The sequence below is a fragment of the Anneissia japonica genome, unplaced genomic scaffold, assembly GCF_011630105.1.
Source record: "Anneissia japonica isolate Jap-2015-1 unplaced genomic scaffold, ASM1163010v1 scaffold456_len727751_cov192, whole genome shotgun sequence".
Lineage (NCBI taxonomy): Eukaryota > Metazoa > Echinodermata > Crinoidea > Comatulida > Comatulidae > Anneissia > Anneissia japonica.
In genome coordinates this window covers 172,398-192,406 of record NW_022713155.1, presented here as the reverse complement: position 1 = coordinate 192,406, position 20,009 = coordinate 172,398, and the positions used below count along the sequence as shown (strand labels likewise).

The window sequence follows — 20,009 nt, the reverse complement described above, 5'->3', positions numbered from 1 at the left end:
ACTCTAAAGATCGAAAATCATCATTCACCAGCCTTAAAATTTGTTTTTGACGAACAAACGATCGTTTTTTCAATGAAAAAAATCTAGTAAAAAAAAAAAAAATATCGCGATTTCGTCAAAAGAGATGCGCGCGGGGATGATAAACTAATCATTTTTTTTATGGGGCCTTAGGTATGATAAATGGACACTGCCGGTATGTAGCTCATAACCCAATGTCTTCGCCAATCTTCTCCATTCAGCTCTGGCCAGAGCTGCGTACCCGGGGCCGGATTTATCAAACTAGAAATCAGCTTAAATTCATCTTAAGTCCATTTTTTTGCTTAAGCCAAATTTATCAATATTGCTTTAACTTCAAAATTCCTTAAAATTAAAAAGTCGATTGTACGTATGAACCATCTTAGACGCTTTTTAAGCTAAGATGGTTTGATAATTCAGCTTAGATTGATAAATCCCGGGCCTGCTGTCTATAATACTGTACCTTAAAACTTCGGCCGCAGCGAAGCTGGTACTAGCAACGGTTTGCCAGAATGTCTGTCCTTTATTTCTCCATTCTCGAGGCTGAGTTTATTATATTTTCATCAATTGGGATTTTATGATATACTGTAATATATATTTTACTTTGCCATGTTAAATTGCTACTGAACAAGTGTTACTGTATTCACTATTAATATTTGCCTTTTATTAATTTTAATTATTTTTATTAAGTTAATTTTTTAATATATATCTTACAGTAGGCATTGTTCCTAATTGTTAAAATAATAATGTAATGATCATTTTTAATGTATTATTGCAAATTCAGAATTGATCTCAAGAACTCACTTTTTTAATGACTACTTCACTTCATCAAATACATTTGATGACCCAACTGTGCATCAGTATGTCTCCTTAAATAGCCAACATGGCATTCAGCCATAGAGACAGGGGTCCAAACAAAGAGGCTGCCTCGGGCATCCGGACAAGTTACATGAGAGAGCCACCCCTTACTGAGTCAAGGGGGAAAATCTTCTGCTGCCCATAAAGACTTTAGGGTTTTAGGATAGTAAAATCAACAAATTAACATTAAGGTATATTTTTTTTTTAAATCATTTTAAAATACTATTTTTTTTCCCTTTTCCTTTTTTTTTAATCAATAAATGTACAATGAAACTAAATATTGAAGAAGTTTACTTTAAACAATGCACTGTGCATAAGATAATATTTAAAAATAATAGATTTATATCATAAATATATAAGATAAATTCTGCTTCCACCTTTTCTGATAATTTACTGTACAGGTTAGAGGCAAGGTACTGTACATGATGGACATTGCTTGAGACATTTTGTTTAGCCTCTATCTGCCTCATCCCTACCCTTGATGTTAATATCTGCATCAGGTTATACAGTAACTACTAATTATACTGTATAATAAATGATTAATAACAGTGTATTCATTGTTATTCATAGGCCTGTGTTTGCGTTCCTTGCACTATCTATTTTTATTAAATTTTATTAATGGAGGAATAAGTAACTCAATTCATCTACAGTACATGACACTGATATGAAAATAGATGTTGAACTATTTATCATTTTTGCAATAGACCTTGTCCAGATCCAGCATTTTTAACCTGGGTGCTTTTTTGGGCCCACTCTTTAGCATTATGTACAGGGAATATAGGCCTTTAATAATAACAGCAGCGGTGGCGGCGGCAGTGACGATGACAACAACGATGACGACTATGACGACGACAACAATGACAACAACAACAGCAAAAACGACGACAACAACAACAAATGTTTAAAAAAGTGCAAAAATCTCCACCAAAATATGTGTTTAAGGAGCAGTGTTTAAAAAAAAAACACCATTATCTTTTTTGAATATAGGCTTAATGTTTTCTTGAGTTCTTGAGTAAGAATAGGATGCTCTGTATCCTTTGATAGGGGTAGCTGGTCAGCAGTTTAACAACCAACCTTCCCCCCCCCCCTTACTCTAATGGCCGGACCATATGCAAAATACTTCTGCCGGCTATGTAGTGTGTGTGCCATGAATGCATTTGATTGTGTGTAATTGCAGCACTAGGATAAGGAATGCTCCCAGGTACAGTACGTAGGAGACCAGAAACAATAACTTACTGTATATTCTTGAGTACAGTATAAGACAAGGCTTAAATAGCAAATTATGATAGAAAAACAAGGTGTCAACGCAATACTGTACTTACAAATTTTTAATTTTCAAATCATGTTAGTCTTGTGAGTAGATTGTCCGTAACAACAAGGCTTAAATAGCAAATTATGATAGAAAAACAGGGTGTCAACGAAACACTTACAAATTTTTAATTTTCAAATCATGTTAGTCTTGTGAGTAGATTGTCCGTAACACATGAATTTACTACTGAAATGAAGTTACTTACTGTTACTGTAGTGTGAATCAACGCAATTTTCAATGCAGGAAATAAGATTTTGTTGAACATTAAAAGCCCATTAAATGATATTATTTAGAAGATTAGCTCTACATTTGGTTCTGTTTTTAGATGTAGATGTACTCTGTAGTATAAAGATTTTCAAGAGCAGCAAAAAATAGGAATTCCAAGAGTGAGACAGGGAGGGGTCGTCTGACGTACAAATATCATTCAAAAACCTTCTCAAACGCAGATGGCAGGTAGGGTCATCTTATACACAGGTCGCTTATGTGTATAGCCTCAAGTTGTTTGAGATGTGATGATTTTTAAAAATGAAAAAAAAAACTGAGCTTATGTAGATTATCAGAATCTACAGGTTGATTTAGGTTATCATTGATTGGCTCCTCTTTTTTGTATTGTATGTTTTACTAACTGTTCATATAGATACCTGTTGATACTTTTTCATAGTAAATACTGTAAAAGATAAAGAATGAAATGAATGTATAAGGTCATTCAGAGTTTAAGCTGTCATTAACCAAATAGCCAAATCTTAAATCTAATTTAGCTAGTTTAAATCAAAATTAGCCAAAAAGCTAATGAAGCTCTTATTATTTTGTTTTCTTAATCAGCATCACATTAAAATTTCAATTTACAACATCATTTAAAAGGTGGGGAATACTGTACAAAGGCAATACAATTTCATTAGAAAAGATGCCATGGATAACACATGAAGTTGAGAAACTTGTTTCCAATGGGGTCCATGGATAAATTATACCTCTTTATATAGATTATACCTCTTTATATGGATAAATTATACCTCTTACGATTCTACAATATAATTAGAGTTGGATTTTTTTTAATCTAATTAATGATATTTATACCAAATTATCCAAATTGCTAATGATTACGTGTGCTGTGTATCATAATGTGTGTATATATTTTGCCAGCTTAAAATAAACCATAATCATCATGTTCAACAAAGTCAAGATTACTTTTCATTTGATTTATATTTAAGGAACGATAGAATAATATAATAATTGAAAGACATGAAATTGGTTGTCTCTTTGAAAGGTTTCGATGCAATATATGCACAATACCAAATCCTGATACTACTATGAAGTACTACTGTACACTCGACTGGCATTTTGTAGGCTATATTGCCATGCCCCTTTTCTCTGCAGTAATGTAAATTACAGTATAGGTATTGCAACAGTAGCACAGTATTAATCTTTCCACCCACTTTCAGGTGTGTCTGTCAAGGGTGTGGTGCACAACATTGTTGAAGTCATCATTCCCACTCATCTCCCCTGTCTCCTTTCTGCTTTGTGGGTACAGTAGGCCTACCATTTATCTGCACTTGAGACATTCTAGTGTCTAAAAATAATAATGTTGTTGTTATATTTAAATGGCTAACTTATGTATTTTATTTTGAATCATTTACAATACAGGAACCAAAGAAAAAAAATGCATAGAAAGTCAAAGAAAAATGTGCATAATGAGTCATTATTCTATGAGGCTGAAAGAAGGTACCAGTATAAAGATAGACGAAGGAGCAGCCACTTCTCAAGTTTACAGACTCACGTTTATGATGATGGAACAAACACATTCTTCTGGTATACTTGTGTTTTTTTTTTCTTGTTGAGATTTTGAGAGTGAATGAATATTATTAATTGTTTATTGATTATAAGATCTTCTGATGATTTAACTTGCAAGTAGACTTTTCACTGGTACAGAAACCCCTATCCATAAATACCTTGAATAGTATTTAATTATCAACATCAGTGTCAACGTGACATTGACCTGTCTAAACAATAATCACAACATTAATCAGCAATGGCATCCAAGCCAATCCATAGTCAGGGCAGCCCTAAGCCCCATGCAGGTGTCAGAGGCCCCAATGCTGGCTTAGGTGCCAGTTGATTTTGGGTGCTGGGGTCCAAAGTTTCTTGTGCACAAACTGCTTTTTGGATAATTTCTAATACAAGTATGTATTGTACTACAGTACAAGTCTAATTTATATGATCATAGGGTTACTCGTCCAATATGCATATTCTTACATCACTATTTTTATCCTAGTGGCCTGGGGGTGCCACACCTATGTGGTCTGGGTTCTGGGGAAATTTCCCTGCCTGACTTTCCTCCCTCTAAATGCTATTAAGTGCATTACTCTAAACAATAGTAACATCAGCCCTTTCTATAAATACCCTGAACATTATTGTCTCCCTATGGCCTCATGCATACCTCTGACCTCTTAAAAGGCAGCCAGCATTTATAAAGTCAAAGCTATGTGTAATGTAGTGTACATATAATGTAGATCAACCAATAACTTGAAAATGGTTTGATTCTTGTTTTCAAAATAGGCGAGCACATTCTATTACTGTCCTGGTTTTCATGATTATCTCTCTGCTCTATGTGGCATTGGTAGAAGATGAGCGGCGAGATGATACCGGTTATCATGTCAAAAGGTAACCATTTAATAAATTCCAGGAAATTCATTGGCCTGTAAATTATTCAAATATATTTTTTCTTCTTAATTAAATTGCTATTGATTATTATATGTGTATTTTCAAAGTTTTGAGTACTCAAGAGTTTTTACATATGTCCGGGTAAGGAGAAGCTGTCAAAAATTTGGACAGTTTAGAATTTTAAAATGCACTAATATAATTAATTTTTTGGTCAAATTATTATTCATCACTAGCCTGTGTTAAACAACACATGAAAGCACCTGCATTTTCACTAAAAAGGGGAGAGCCTATCAGATACATTTAATTGACAAACAAACATGGAGTACAACAACTTTTATATTTTATAATCCAGTGATTCTACAAAATATTTAAAGCTATTGCCTTTCAAGTATTTGGGATGTCTAAATGATTATAAAGTAGGGTTTTTCACCAAATTAGTATGGACCTATCTTTAGCCCAACTTCTTTCCATTCTGGATATTGTTTTCTATCGTGCTATATTGACTCATTATTCGTTTCTCTTTTTTTCAGAGGTCTTGCTGCATGTGTTGTAACGTTTTGCCTATGGGGTATGACCCAAGCCAAAGATGGTCCCTTTCGACGCCCTCATCCAGCCCTTTGGAGACTAGTTTTATGCCTGTGCGTTGTTTACGAATTGCTTTTGGTCTTCCTTCTTTTTCAGGTAATTATTTTGATAAGTAATAATAATATCTCAAATATTTATATAGCGCCAATTCCAAGTTGAATGATCAAAGGCGCTTAGCGTTTTTACCCCTGGTCACTGGATAATAATGGCAAACCAGCACAAAGTTCAACCTTCTCTGCTCCCTGGGGAGTATACCTGGTTGTGTGTTACTTGCTTAGCGCATGAAACTAATACATTCAATGCTGCAATATCCTACCAGGTACCCATTTATACTTCTGGGTAGAGAGAGACAATTAACATAGATAAAGTGCCTTGCCCAAGGACACAAAAGCGGCTTGCACAGCAAGAGTTTCGAACCCCTGAGCTCAAGGTTGGGAGTCCAAGCCACAACCGATGTGCCAACCGCTTTTTCAGATAATGATAATAATAATGATTATTGTTTAGTTACCATGGTAGTAACATCAATTATGTATCAGGCGGCAATGGCAAAAAAAAATTCAATTTTTGTCTATCAGTGCCATAGATAATGTCTTGTATAATTATATTGTTTATGTTTAGCTAACAAATGATTTTGGGAAATTATCTTCCACATTGATAATGTCCTAGATTCATTGTCTCTGGTAAGCTGTCTACTACTTTGAGAGATAATGTCCTAGATTTCTGTCATGAGAAATGTTAGCAGCCAGTAAGATAAAAAGAGATTGAAATTTTATTTTCTCTGATATTTCAAATTTTGGCAGGTGCACTAACAAGCCAAAAATGTACTTTTATATTTACTTGAAAAATCAGTATTGGCATCATATTTCTTTCAAAAAAACAAGGTATAAAAAAAGCCTAACCTAATTATTTCAATGTTTGTCCCATTAGAAGGTAGTAATACATGATCCAGTCAGTGAATTAGTAATTCAGTGTGTTTACAGATTTTAGGCTGGCAGTATATCTTTTAATTACAAAGTTCTTAGGATTTATAAGCGCATTTTATCAGCCGACTCTCCTACTTTTTGGACACGTACACCATGGTCAGATTAACATCAGACTAGTGATAGAAACAGGTTAATTATTCACTCAAGTTATCACTCCTTTATAGAGTACTACGTGGATGACATCACAACACCATGTAACACGATTTCGTTACTGAGCAACGCTATTTTTGAAATCACTTGGTATGGCCGAGTAATCTATACATAGAATTTTCAGCTGGCGCATCTTCTCACTGAAGTTTGACATTATATTTTTTTTTTTGCCTTTTACTTAAGTTTGACAATTAAATATTAATTATCTAATATTTAATATTAATAATAATGTTTAATCAAATGTATGAGAAGTGATTGTATTTTCAATTGAGATATTAGTAATTTATGATACATCTGTGGAACTAGCTGTGGAGAGACTCAGCAATATTGGTTGCTTGTAGGTACAGTACTTTCTCATTAATGAAGCAGTGTCATGTCGGGGCAATGGTGTAGCGACTTAGTACTCTGATAGCTGTTAAGATTTTATACATATTGGTTAGTTTTTGTTCCCATATGCTACTCTATGTTTATCAAAATATAATGCATCCAAGATTTAACATATTATAATCCGCTTTTTAGCGAAACCTCTTATTTGTGTCTGTGGGCAGGGCATTTCATAGGCTTCTCACCACAGATATTAAATTGGTTTCTGTAGTAGTCTTTGTATGATTGCCTAAAAATGCCTCCAATTGCCAGTTGTTTTGTTTTTATTATGTTGGTAGGAAGTTTAAGACCAATTTATCATCAGAATTAAAAATAGAGCAGCCTTACATAATATTTACAGAGTAGCAGCATAACTTAGGGAAGTTATGCATATTAAATTGTGAGATTTATTGAGTCTTTGAAATGTGTGATGCTCACATCCTAATTGGCCTCTTGTATAACCGGTATATGGAAGCTTATAATGATTTCCCTGTGGAGTACTACAGCTTCAATCATGTTATGGAAATGGAATTATGATAATAATGTGCATTAGGAAAATATACATGTGCACAGCGGCAAAACATTGGAAGACATTCACCAATTATTTACAATCTGTAGGATACTGGTACTGTACTTAGATTGAATGTACCAATCAGTATGGAAAGTACAGTAATACAATTGTTCATTGGTTGTTGCTTATTTCGATTTCACTTCTGTTTTCATTGCCCTTAATAATATTTTTATTGATGTTCTATTTAATTGTTAGCCTGCCATCAAAATTCTTTGATGTTGTTAGACTTTCTACTCAACATTGATTGTTAGCTTATACTCAATGGTATTCTACCATCTTTAGCCAACTCTCTGAGGGAGAGGGTTTATACTATGATTTTCAGCGAATTTTGAAATCTTTTTTTTTTTCTATCAGGGCAATAATATAGAAGAGAAGGCTTGAGAAATTTAAAGTATGAAGAGTTTTTGGAAAAAATATTGTCGGATAATATGTGAAATTTTATGTTTTTATATCATATTTCTTACCATTGGAAGGAATTCTTACGAAAGCGTGATCGTCATTGGTCGATTGCAAATTGCCTCTATATTCCATATTGTGTATATCAACCAATCACAGATTTATGGCTAATATTAGGTCTGCGATGAGTTCGTAACGATTATGTAGAACCGTTTTAATTTTGTGGTGCCTGCAACGTACAGTTCATAAAAAGACTTTGTTGATAAAAAATACCATAATGTGTCTCTGAAATCAACTTTAGGGCATACATCATATTATAACGATTAAAGAGCCCGGGACCCCACCAAATTTGTCAAAAAAACAAATTAAAAATGGAGAAAATAAAAAAAATTATATTCACAATTTTAAATCTGTGAGTGCAATTTCCGGCATCTAGACGTGCCATACAGTAATAATACATTTTCTTATCTCAGCCCCACAAGGGCAACAGCATAACGTGAAATCGACTGTAGGACATATATTATATCCACTGGTGGAATAAAGAGTAGTAAATAATTACAAATATTATAATAAAGAAATTTTGAATTTATTTCCCGATTATAACACAACAAACAACTGGAAATGCTTGTATTCTTCTTTAATTACACTATCAATTAATTGTGGTATGTAAAAGTTTAAAAGCATTTTTTTTCCCCAAAATGCCTCTGTATTAATTGTCAATACCTCCGACTGCTGGTCATACACTTTTTCCTTCCCTGCCGGTGGTTGTGGAATAGGAGGTAACAATCACATCGCAATTTGTAGATGATGAACGTAGTTGGTTGCATCTAAAGAATCAGCATTCTTTGAAGATTCAACAAAGTGTGCTATTAGGCATAGCGTAGTACCATATACCAGTTCAGTAGGAGAATGTCCAATGTCAGATTTCACAGTAGACCGGATGGTAAATTCTCTTTCCATTTTACATCACTACAAGCTTTTAACGACGCTTTCAGCTGCATGGGTCACACGGTTGATCATGAAGTCATGCATACATGTTTAGTTTCAAGCAGGATGGAGAGTTCTCAGAACAAAGCCGATTCAAACTGCCAGCCACGATCCGTCGTTATTGTAATTTGCAATCCAGTGGTTGACAAATACCTCAGCAACCGTATTTCCTGTGATGTTGGTTATTGGAACTGCAACGGGCTATCCAGTGAAAGTATCAACACAGGTAAGTATATACAGATATCCATCGGCTTAAGGTAGTGGGCCTGGTCGAATTGGGCATCAAGTACAGCGAACGTTCCAATCGGGCAGAGTGTGTCGGTGAATCTTAAAGCGTTAGCAGGCTACACAGCTACACCTTTGAACCCACTTACAAATATCCTTTCTCATAGCAGGCCATACAAATCTACCACCAATCACGATTTGAGATGCGCGTACACCAGGATGGGATAACCCATGAAGTTGGTTGAAGATTGTGGATCTGAGTGCAGGTGGAAAATAAGGACGTTTGACACCAGTCGAGACATCACAGACAACCGTGATACTGGAATATGGTAACTTGCATGACTTCAGCTGTAATGATGTAGATGACAAATTTTGAAGTGCAGAAAGTTCACTATCGATCTGCTGCAGCGCTGCCATCGCGTCAAAATTGACAGGTTGTGCCATATTCACAGAGTTTCAGCACGGGATAACACATCTGCGATGACATTGTCTTGACCCTTGACATGACTAATGTCGGTCGTAAACTTAAACTAATTATTTACAATCTGTAGGATACTACTTAGATTACTTAGTACCAATCGGTATGCAAAGTAATGCAATTGTTCATTGGTTGTTGCTTATTTCAATTTCACTTCTGTTTTCATTGCCCTTAATAACATTTTGGTTGATGACAGATATTCTATTAAATTGATGGCCTGCCCTCAATGTTCTTAGATGTTTGTAGACTTTGTACTCAACATTGATTTTTGGCTTACACTCAGTGGTATTCTACCATCTTTTTAGTTTCTTGTTTAGTGTGCCCTCAATGGTAGAGTAAAGTATAAAATTCAATTTCTGCTTTCAGACAATTGATGATGCAAGAAAATATGTTGGATATATAGACCCTGACTTAGGCAAGCGTTTACCTGAACAGTCATATGCAGAAGATTGTCGTCTGTATGTGCCAGACCATGTTGATGGACCTTTTGCAAACCTTTGGGTAAGTCTGTTTTCTTTCTCTTCAAAAGTTTGTGAGTTTAAATAACTACTTAATTTATAGTGGTCTAATAGTATATAAATAGGACTTTTTAAAACAATAAATAGGGCCTATTGCATTTTTCTTTTTCCAGCTCAAATGGGATTTTTTCGTCTTTAGTCACTTGTTTGGCTGGTTCGTTAAGGTGAGTTTTGAAGATTTAATTTTTTATTATTATTTCACTGAGGGTATGCGCAGTTTCGCCCATTATACACGGCCTGCATATTGTTGGTACTGTATTGAGGCACAAGGCAGTATGCACTCTAAGGAGTAACTGCTAGAGTATAAATATTTTTTTTTTTTCCCTTTAATTTATACTTTTCCTCATTGTAGATGATAATTGTTCGTGATTTCTGGATGTGTCAAGTACTAAGCATTGGTTTTGAACTTTTGGAATATTCCTTGGAGCATCAGTTGCCAAATTTTGCAGAATGCTGGTGGGATCATGTAAGTTGTAAATAATTTCACACTTGGTTAGACATTTTGCCACGGAAGGAAGGGGAGCCAGGACCTGTTTAGCAACCCCCTGGATCTACCACTGAATGCGGTGAGGGGTCATGGTTAGTCATGTTCTAATGCTGTGGTTACTGGTTTTGGTGTGGGTCTGTAATGCCATTTTGAACTTCTCTTTATCTTTAATGTTTGCGGTATATCTTTCAGGATTTAATTCCAGTCACAGATTTGTACTGATATTCTATATCAATATTTTCTCTCTTATGATTGAAAAAATAGTAATAATAATGATATGAGAATTTAAGGCTGTTTATATTTCAACATAAATACCAGCATTAATGATGTCGCGTATTTAAGTCATCATATGACCAATCAATTCTAAATATATAACAAGGAACATTTAATCAAGTCAGTGGCTAGGAACATGGTACTGTATGCTATCTCAGTAATGGTGAGTGTCCAGAGGTAGATCATTGATTGCTTTTTGTTTTTATGACAATGATACATACAACTAATGCTTTAACATTGATGTTCTGTTTCAGTGGATTATGGATTTCTTAGTTTGCAATTCCCTAGGGATAATTATAGGACAGATGACACTACGATACCTCAATATACGGGAATATGAATGGCGTGGATTATGGAACATTCGATCATACAGGTAACTATGAGGGATAATATGGTGAACACCAGGGGCGGACTTGGGTGGGGAGCGAGTCGGTTCTGTTCCCCATTTTAGAAAGTAAACAAAGAAGGAAAGAAAGAAAAAGAAATTATTGATTGCCCAAAACACCTCAGAGGTTATTCCGGGTGTCTAGAAAACAAAAATTTCCCTGTTGCCCCTAGGGTAATGTGTTGTCACTCGATTTTCCCCTCCCCTTTTTGGAATCTCTGGATCCACCCCTGAACACTTCATACAGTATGTCTGATCACTTTTTTTGTTTTTTGTTATTGTTGTCAATGTTGTATTCTAATTTATATTACTTTAATTCTATTGTTTTAACACCAAATTTTAGTATTTCTGGATTAAAAATTGTAAGTTTTTTCTCAAATATTGCTAAATTTTCAAGGGTCGTAATAGAGTGACTTATGAATCTAATAAAAAATATCTTGAAATAAAAGCTTGCCCTAGAAAATTATCTAACCCAATAATTAGAACCATTGTTACAACAGTTCTATTATTTACATTAATATTTGTTGTATGTATCTGGATAACCCACTTTTATTATGCTATGTTGCTTATGTGTGGAAGCGGTATGCAGTGGAAATGGTTTGGTTTCCCAACCTCAAGGTTAGGGTTTCAATCCATTGCTGTGCATTTCGCTTGTGTCCTTGAGCAAGGCACTTTTTCTACATTGCTTCAGTCTACCTAGCTCTATTATTAATGGGTACCAGTAAATTTGCTGGGAGTAACCTGCGGTGCACTAGCATTCCACCCATGAGGAGTATCCCACTCTCATCCGCTTCATGATACAGAAATTGGGAATAAGCTCCAGCCCTATTTTAGCCTTGACGCTCGGCATGGATGAAAAGAGAAAGAAGAATAGCTTATGTTAATTTTTTCAGAGGTAAAATGGTTCGTGTGATCCAACAGTTCACTCCATACAGCTGGACAAGATTTGACTGGAAACCAACTAAAAGCTTAAAACGCTGGCTAGCAGTTATAGGAATCATGTGTATGGTAAGACAATCTGTTTCTTATAAATTCATGTATAAATTAAATTGATCAATTTTAATAATTCATTATCCATTTACAGTATGTTCATCTTCATCTCTTTTTTTGCAAAAGTTTGTGTATGCCATTTGTGGTGATATCTGGAAAACCACAAAAATTCATTAAAAAATAAGTTACATTATTGTGATTATTATGATGCAGTACTGTAAAAGCAAAAAGATAAAATTTCTATGAGACGCATATCAAAGTAAATCTGGTTTTTGCCGATTTACAGATCATTTACTTCTGAAATATATAGTAATTAGGTAGTATATATGATTCTTTTTTGATGATCCAAGTATCAATTAAGCGCAAGAATGATGTGAACTTACGGCATTGACGTTTCACCTGCTTCCAGCAAGGCTGAGTCATGAGGGCTGATATCAAGGTGCATACAAACTGCCACATATATATGACAGTATTTTGAAGGAGACCCGGCCCCGCTTGGGAAATCCCAAGCACTCATCTGATGGCAAAGTTCACAGTCATGGTTCATTGGAACTAACATTGGATAGCCCACAATCATCATATCGGTACTTATGACTAAGCTTTCCTGGAAGCAGACGAAATGTCAAGTCAATTCCATAAAGCCCCTCTCCCACCTAGGTTTATTTCATCTAGGAGTCGTACGATTTTTACGAGTTAAAACTCGTGATCTTTGGAAAGGACCTATACGAGCTTATTACGTGTTAGCTACGAGTGAGGTATGACTTTATGGAGTTGGTTACAAGTTATGTACGAATTATGCCGAGCAGAGCACCGAGTTAACTACGAGATTATTAAGAGCGTAACAAAATTCTCTTGTAACTCGTATGCTGAAAAAACCCCTAGTGGGAGAGGGGCTAAAGTTAACATCATTCTTGTATTTACTTGAAAATTTGGAGCATATACCATAGTAATTAACTTAAATATTTGGATTTATTATGTTATTGCAACACAGACCGTAGATTTTATAGTGTTTCATTTTTTTTTAACAGTTCCAAATTGCTGAATTGAATACGTTTTACCTGAAATTTGTATTGTGGATCCCACCACCACACTTTATAAACTGGGCCCGCATGATAATGTTAAGTCCAGCAGCAGCTGTTGCAATACGAGAAACATTTCAGTATTTGGAAGATCCGTGAGTAGTCAATCTGTTAATCAGCTTGTAACGACAGGGCTAAAATCAATCAACGTATCAAATATATACATATTCAGTTCCCAAATTAATGTTTGTCTATTTCTTTAAATTTCAGTACCTGCAAGAAATTTGGGGAACAGTCATGGATAATTTCTGCCATGATTCTAACTGAAGTTTTACTTGTGCTCAAGTTTGACAGGGAATTGATTCTTAAGCCGTTTCCCTCCCACATCGCAGTCTGTTGGATCATTGCCTTTATCAGTCTCGTTGCGTGGACAATATATCAGTTCTACATCCGTCCACAGTTTTGTGCCCCAGAACAGGAGCCAGTAGAAATTGAGTATGATTCTAACGACGGAGAATTTTCAGAGGTACACACAAACAGTGTGGGGAATGGCATAAAGCAGAACTACCACTTGAGACGTAGACCTATCAATGGTAAATAAGCATAGTTGTAGGTTCCCTATCCTGCAGGTAAACTCCCATAGCGAAAGCACAGCACAAGCACAGTGGGCTCACTGCTCCCGACAGTTGATGCGATTCCATGGAAAACGCCATGAGCAGAGTTTAATTCATCGTACGATGCAGTGAGTCTCCGGGTTTATATATTCTTTTACATTTTGATTACGTCATGATTTTGGACGGATGTTAACAAATTATTAATATTGAATTCTAACTTTAATTTGATTGTTGTTTTTGTTTAATAAAGGCAGACCTTTTTTGTATTTTTTTCCCCCATTTTTGGCTTATTTCATTTCTATTTTTTATGATACTCAGTGGCGGAGGTAAGATAAATTTTTATTATGGCACCTATAGATGGCTGGAATTTGCACGCTCAGACTTAAAATTTTAATATAATTGTCTTTATATCTCCATTTAAAAAAAATTTTCAACAATTTAGGGGGGCCTGGTCCAGCTGGGCCTCTAATTGAATCCGCCACTCATACTGTTAATCAAAATGTAAAAATTGCTTTACATGGATTTTTGTAAAACTAAGGTTCAAAATACAAGTATCTTGGCTTAATGGCATAATGTAAAAATATCCAAGTGCCTACCTCTAAATTGAGGTTATAAATGTACAGAATACAGAAAGGGTATTACTGCAACTTTTTAGAAGGAGCTCCCTTCTTAATGGTAATATATCATGTTTTCATTTTTTTTTATGCTGTAACTGATTATTGAAGAGAGAATGATTACTGGTTGTGTTTAGTATTTTAATAGTGTTGTTGTTTTAGTCTAAGTTTGGTTTTTCTTGAATAATGCTGTTATCATCATAGAGTTAATATCATATTACTAGAATACTAACACCAATGCATTTAGCCCTCCAGTATTAAAGGTTGGCTGTACTTCATCTGCAAAATGGCCACTTCAAATGTTTGGTTCATAAACCTTCAAACCTTTTTCATAACGCAAGATTTCCCTTTTAATTTTTGGAAACAAAATTCATGATTATACCAAAATGCTGCCGTGTAGTGATATTGCTCTAGATAATCCAGACGCACATTTTTAGTGACACCTTTGTAATAGAACCTGATCTACAGAGCCCCAGCGGTGAATTAAAAAGTTCTGAGACGAGGGGCCCTTGCACCCTATAGGGTGAAGGGGCCCCAACAGAGGTCCACACCCACCTTAGCCACATTATGGTTGGAGAGAAAATTTTAAGAATTGGCACCTTTATTGCACCAAAGTGGCACTCTCGGTTAAACTTGCTTAAGTCGACTTTGCCTAACTCAAATGATTTCTATTATTATTATTATTTAATTTACATGTCAAGTTGTTGTGTTTTCATTAAATAATGATCTGTAAGTCAAATTTAATGTAAGTCAAACAATTTTTCAATGCCATTTTAAATTCGACTTAGGCAATTTCAACTGTACTTTTTTCTAAATGTTACCAACAAAATTACGGGTTTCTTCTCTAATATGGTCTAGTGTTCACGAATGGTTCACCTGGTCCTGGCGCTAGATTTATCAAAAGAGAAATCAGCTTTTGCATCTTATATCAATTTTTTTTGCTTAAGTCAGATTTATCCATATTGCTTAGCTTAAAAATTCCTTTAAATTAAAAAGTTTAGATGGTTTGATAAATCGGCTTAAGATATTTGCTTAATAGGGACATCTGAAATTTTTTGACTTAAGACATTTGCTAAGCTGAAATTGATAAATCCCAGGCCAGTTCAGTGGTGGATCTAGGGGGTGGGGGTGAATAGGGTGTCTAGTCTAGCAGTCTACTAATTCCAAAAAATCTCAAATGTGAGGGGATGCTCCTCCCAAAACTAACCCCCCCCCCCGATCGTGTCTTCTTACCTCCCATTATCCACCCCCCATTGCTAAATCAGAGGTCCACACCCACCTTAGCCACATTATGGTTGGAGAGAAAATTTTAAGAATTGGCACCTTTTAATCCTAGATCCGCCACTGCAGTTCTCCCTGCAATAAGGAATGTGCTATTCCAGAAAAATGCTTTAGTTTATAACAAGTCATGTTACTTCCATATGTGGGCAAAATATTTGATGGTGTAAACTGGCTTAGAACTCTAGTATTATTTTAGTAACTCTATACTTGTCATACAGTAAGTTTAGATTGTATGCATGCGCCATCTAAGACAATTTTTAAGCAAAGATTTTGCTAAGATGGTTTGATAAATCAGCTTAAGATATTTGCTTAATAGGGACATCTGAAATTTTTTGACTTGAGACATTTGCTAAGCTGAAATTGATAAATCCCAGGCCAGTTCAGTGGTGGATCTAGGGGGTGGGGGTGAATAGGGTGTCTAGTCTAGCAGTCTACTAATTCCAAAAAATCTCAAATGTGAGGGGATGCTCCTCCCAAAACTAACCCCCCCCCCCCGATCGTGTCTTCTTACCTCCCATTATCCACCCCCCATTGCTAGATCCGCCACTGCAGTTCTCCCTGCAATAAGGAATGTGCTATTCCAGAAAAATGCTTTAGTTTATAACAAGTCATGTTACTTCCATATGTGGGCAAAATATTTGATGGTGTAAACTGGCTTAGAACTCTAGTATTATTTTAGTAACTCTATACTTGTCATGCAGTAAGTTTAGATACATTAATAGTTATCAATTTAGATTATATTAATGTAATTGCTTATATATACATTTTCCCAGTGCCAGAAACAAATTGTTTGTGTGTGTTTAAATGTCATTAGTTTTATAATCATGGTGTTGTAATTATAATAATTTTATTTAATTTATGCCATAGTTACTTGGATACTATAAATATATAAGTTTGTATGCTAGTCACTTCTATTCCAAAATAGATTTTAAAATACCATCGAGATTTTTACAAATTTATCTATACATCCTATTTACCTATCAGTTTGTAATGGTTTGTTGTTATGTTATGTATTCTTTACTTTTTTACATTATTGTAAAGCAATAAATTTGTTGAAAATGTGCTATACAAACCCATTTGAAAATATTAATCTATATAGACTGTTCACTCGTTTACCTGTACAAAATTTTCCTCAATTTACCCATAACATTTTACATTACCCAATATATTACCCACTATTTACTTACAACATTTTCACCTACCGTGTTTACAAACACCTACCCTATAGGCCTATGCAATTTATAAATGCAAGTGTATTTTTTACAAAAATGTTAAGTGTTTGCCATTTTACTTCCTTAAAGATGTACTGTCTGAGTGGAGTTTTATAATGCTTCAAGACCAATACAATTTAATATTATTTGATTATATTAAATAAGTTTCAAATGTCTTTCAATTGAAAAGTAGAATGAGCAGACAATTTTGCCATATATGGACAAATGCCATATATGGACAAATCAAGATAATTGAAGATGAATCTTGATAGTGTGAACAGAGTTTTACACAGACAGTATATCTTTAGATGGATGGTGGTGGCATACAGTAATATATTTTTTGAAAATAATTAGTTTTTTATATTTATTTTTTGAAAAATACCTGAATCATTTGTAATCAAAGATCTTATAAACACAAGATAGCGTTCTCCGCGATTTACGCATGCAAATTCTGTAACAAGGCATGAATGGCGCCCTCTTGCTAAATTGGAAACTTTTGACCCTTGACTGCTCTGACCATACTGTACACCGCGCGACTTTACCTTTAGGGTATCAATCCTGTGATCAGCAGAACAGGAACCATCTCAAATCCATGGCAACAGATAGGACGCCCTCTTCCAAAAATGATTACTTTTCCTCTTTGGTATAATAGCACATGAATGGCGCCCTCTTGCTAAATTGGAAACTTTTGAACCTTGACCGACGCTTCTATTTGTTACGCGTAAATCGCGGAGAACACTATCTTGTGTTTATAAGATCTTTGTTTGTAATACAATACTTATTGTTAAATTGAACTAAAGCTTTCAGTGTGAATTTTTTTTTTGTCCTGATACTTTTATGACTTTGTGTTATAGCTGGGGCTTGAGCCAGGCATTAAAACAAATTATCAAAAAAATCAAAATCAAATCAAAATTTAGTTCCACAATTTCATAAAATAATAAATACAGAACGATATCAATTGAATGTAATGAAAACATTTTAAATAAAAATTACAATGATGTTGAAAAAGAATGCCAAAGTACTGCACTATTGTGTGCCTTTTTTAATAAATTAATGAGTAATTGTTTTTTACTTAATTTAATACTTATATGTTTTCTTCTATTTGAAATGTATTTTGATTTGTCATCAGCAGCTTTTAGTGGTTAATTATTTAATCCAGAGGTCCAGAGGTACTCATGGCCAGCTGACTTTAGGTACATTTTGAATCGTTTTTCCAGATATACGATACAATTGCATTATATAATTATTTAACAATAATGTATTATGAAATCAATATATTATTGATTACATTTTATTATTGTACTTGGTATTAATATATAAATAATTTATTCCCACTGAAATTATCTACTAATAATGTAATTATGTATTAATGTTTAATTAACAATTACTACATTAATAGCATATTAACCTCAGGTGGTAATTGTTTGAAAATCATGCCAAATGTGTACTTTCATAATTTGTTTTTTTTTTTTTTTTTTTTTAAGATTGAAAGAGAAAAGAGCATGATATATTTTTTAATCGATTTTCATAAATTACAAGTAGCCTGTTCCAATGGTAATTAATACCCACAGAGTAATTCAGGAAATATGATATCGATTTTACACTACTCTATGTATGGAAGGCCAAATGGGCAGTCATTTTGTATCAATTAAACAAGAATGGTAGATTGAGCTTCACATTCACCATACACATGATTAGAACAAGATATTCCACATTGTTATTAAATACTAAATTAACATGTGTGGTTATGGGGATATCACAAAGTTAATAATAATTACCGTATATCACATGTTGGTTTTGATGATACGGTTTTTTATGAGTATAATGAGTGAAGTATATGCCACAAAACTTATGTACGCATGCATGCTTTTTAAGAATACTGCATGGAATCACGTGTACTGGTGGTGTATTTTTCGTTATCCAACCAGTTATGGAGATTTTGAAATCGTTTCAGAGTAGTTGGGTGTAGTGAAGTAATGATGGTGTAAAATGGGAATTCCACCATGTTTACGGATAAACGCATACAATGATATTTACAATGATATGATACTGTGTTGTATCCTGCATTAGTAAAGCGCCACCTAGTGAGGTCATGGAACTATTCCAAAATACTTCCTATGAGTAAACAAAATATTCCATTAAGCATTGAAAAGTTGGTACTAAGTTTTTTTTATCACCTTAATGCAAATTTGTATTTCTATAACTTGTTGAAATCACATCACGTGAGATTAATCGTGCGGAACAATTAAGCATCCAACTGAAGCTTTGGTAATAAATCACAGAGTTAACTAGTCGCCGCCATTTGGTTTCTTATTAAATGTCATTTTGTAAGTTTCTATATATTAATTTATTGTTATTATTATGCAAGATACTACTAATGAAATGAAAGCTTCCCACCCATCCCTACTAGACACACAAATTGTAATAACTGACTTAGGAACAGTGTTATAATGCCTGTGCGCTCTCATACAGCGGTCCGCAGAGCCCCCGACCCCTTGGGGCCAAAGGGGCCCTACCCATAGGTTCCTAGATCAGTCATCATTCGTTAAAAACATTTAGAATAACAATGCAAACATGATTAAAATACGAGCACATCTAAAATCCCACGATAAAATTGGCAACCAGGAACCACAAAGGACCCCCAGTTTCAAAAAGCCACAGGGCCCCCTGCCCCATCGTTACGCGACTGCTTAGGAATATTTAGAAAAAATATATTTTCTTTGACAATTACCAGATGCAAAAGTCTTTATATTATTGCTAGTGTATTTATATTGGCAGGGAATCAATTTTAATTTGTATATAAACGAAAACTTAACTTTGTGGTCCTTCATAATCAGAGTTTTATCTTAATTAAGTTTTGTGCATGACAAAAAACACTGAATTTTGTATTGGTATACTCCCTTGTAGACTAAAGAAAAAAAAAATCAGCTCTAAAATCGTTCTCGGGTAGAAAACTGTCTGTATGACTCAAGAGTGCCTTTTTGCATTTCTCAACTACCCTTCACGATTCTGGCAGGGGTAGCGCCAGGATTTGCCCGA

The 20,009-nt window shown here is 34.5% G+C and overlaps 1 protein-coding gene across 4 annotated transcripts in view; it reads left to right on the top strand.

The window, feature by feature from the left end:
- LOC117108247 (phosphatidylserine synthase 2-like) overlaps positions 1-14,431 on the top strand; it is a 15,584-nt gene extending 1,153 nt beyond the window's left edge. For 3 of the 4 annotated variants that reach the window (XM_033250217.1, XM_033250216.1, XM_033250215.1), the window contains exons 2-11: positions 3,824-3,988; positions 4,736-4,840; positions 5,371-5,521; positions 9,945-10,079; positions 10,210-10,260; positions 10,449-10,562; positions 11,111-11,229; positions 12,135-12,249; positions 13,260-13,405; positions 13,521-14,431. In XM_033250217.1, the coding sequence (XP_033106108.1) occupies positions 3,840-3,988; positions 4,736-4,840; positions 5,371-5,521; positions 9,945-10,079; positions 10,210-10,260; positions 10,449-10,562; positions 11,111-11,229; positions 12,135-12,249; positions 13,260-13,405; positions 13,521-13,851 (1,416 nt within the window). In that variant the 5' untranslated portion in view covers positions 3,824-3,839 and the 3' untranslated portion in view covers positions 13,852-14,431. Of the gene's footprint in view, positions 1-2,611; positions 2,636-3,823; positions 3,989-4,735; positions 4,841-5,370; positions 5,522-9,944; positions 10,080-10,209; positions 10,261-10,448; positions 10,563-11,110; positions 11,230-12,134; positions 12,250-13,259; positions 13,406-13,520 lie in introns of those variants that run through there. The other variant, XM_033250218.1, reaches the window with a different exon arrangement.
- The last annotated feature ends 5,578 nt before the right edge of the window (positions 14,432-20,009 follow it).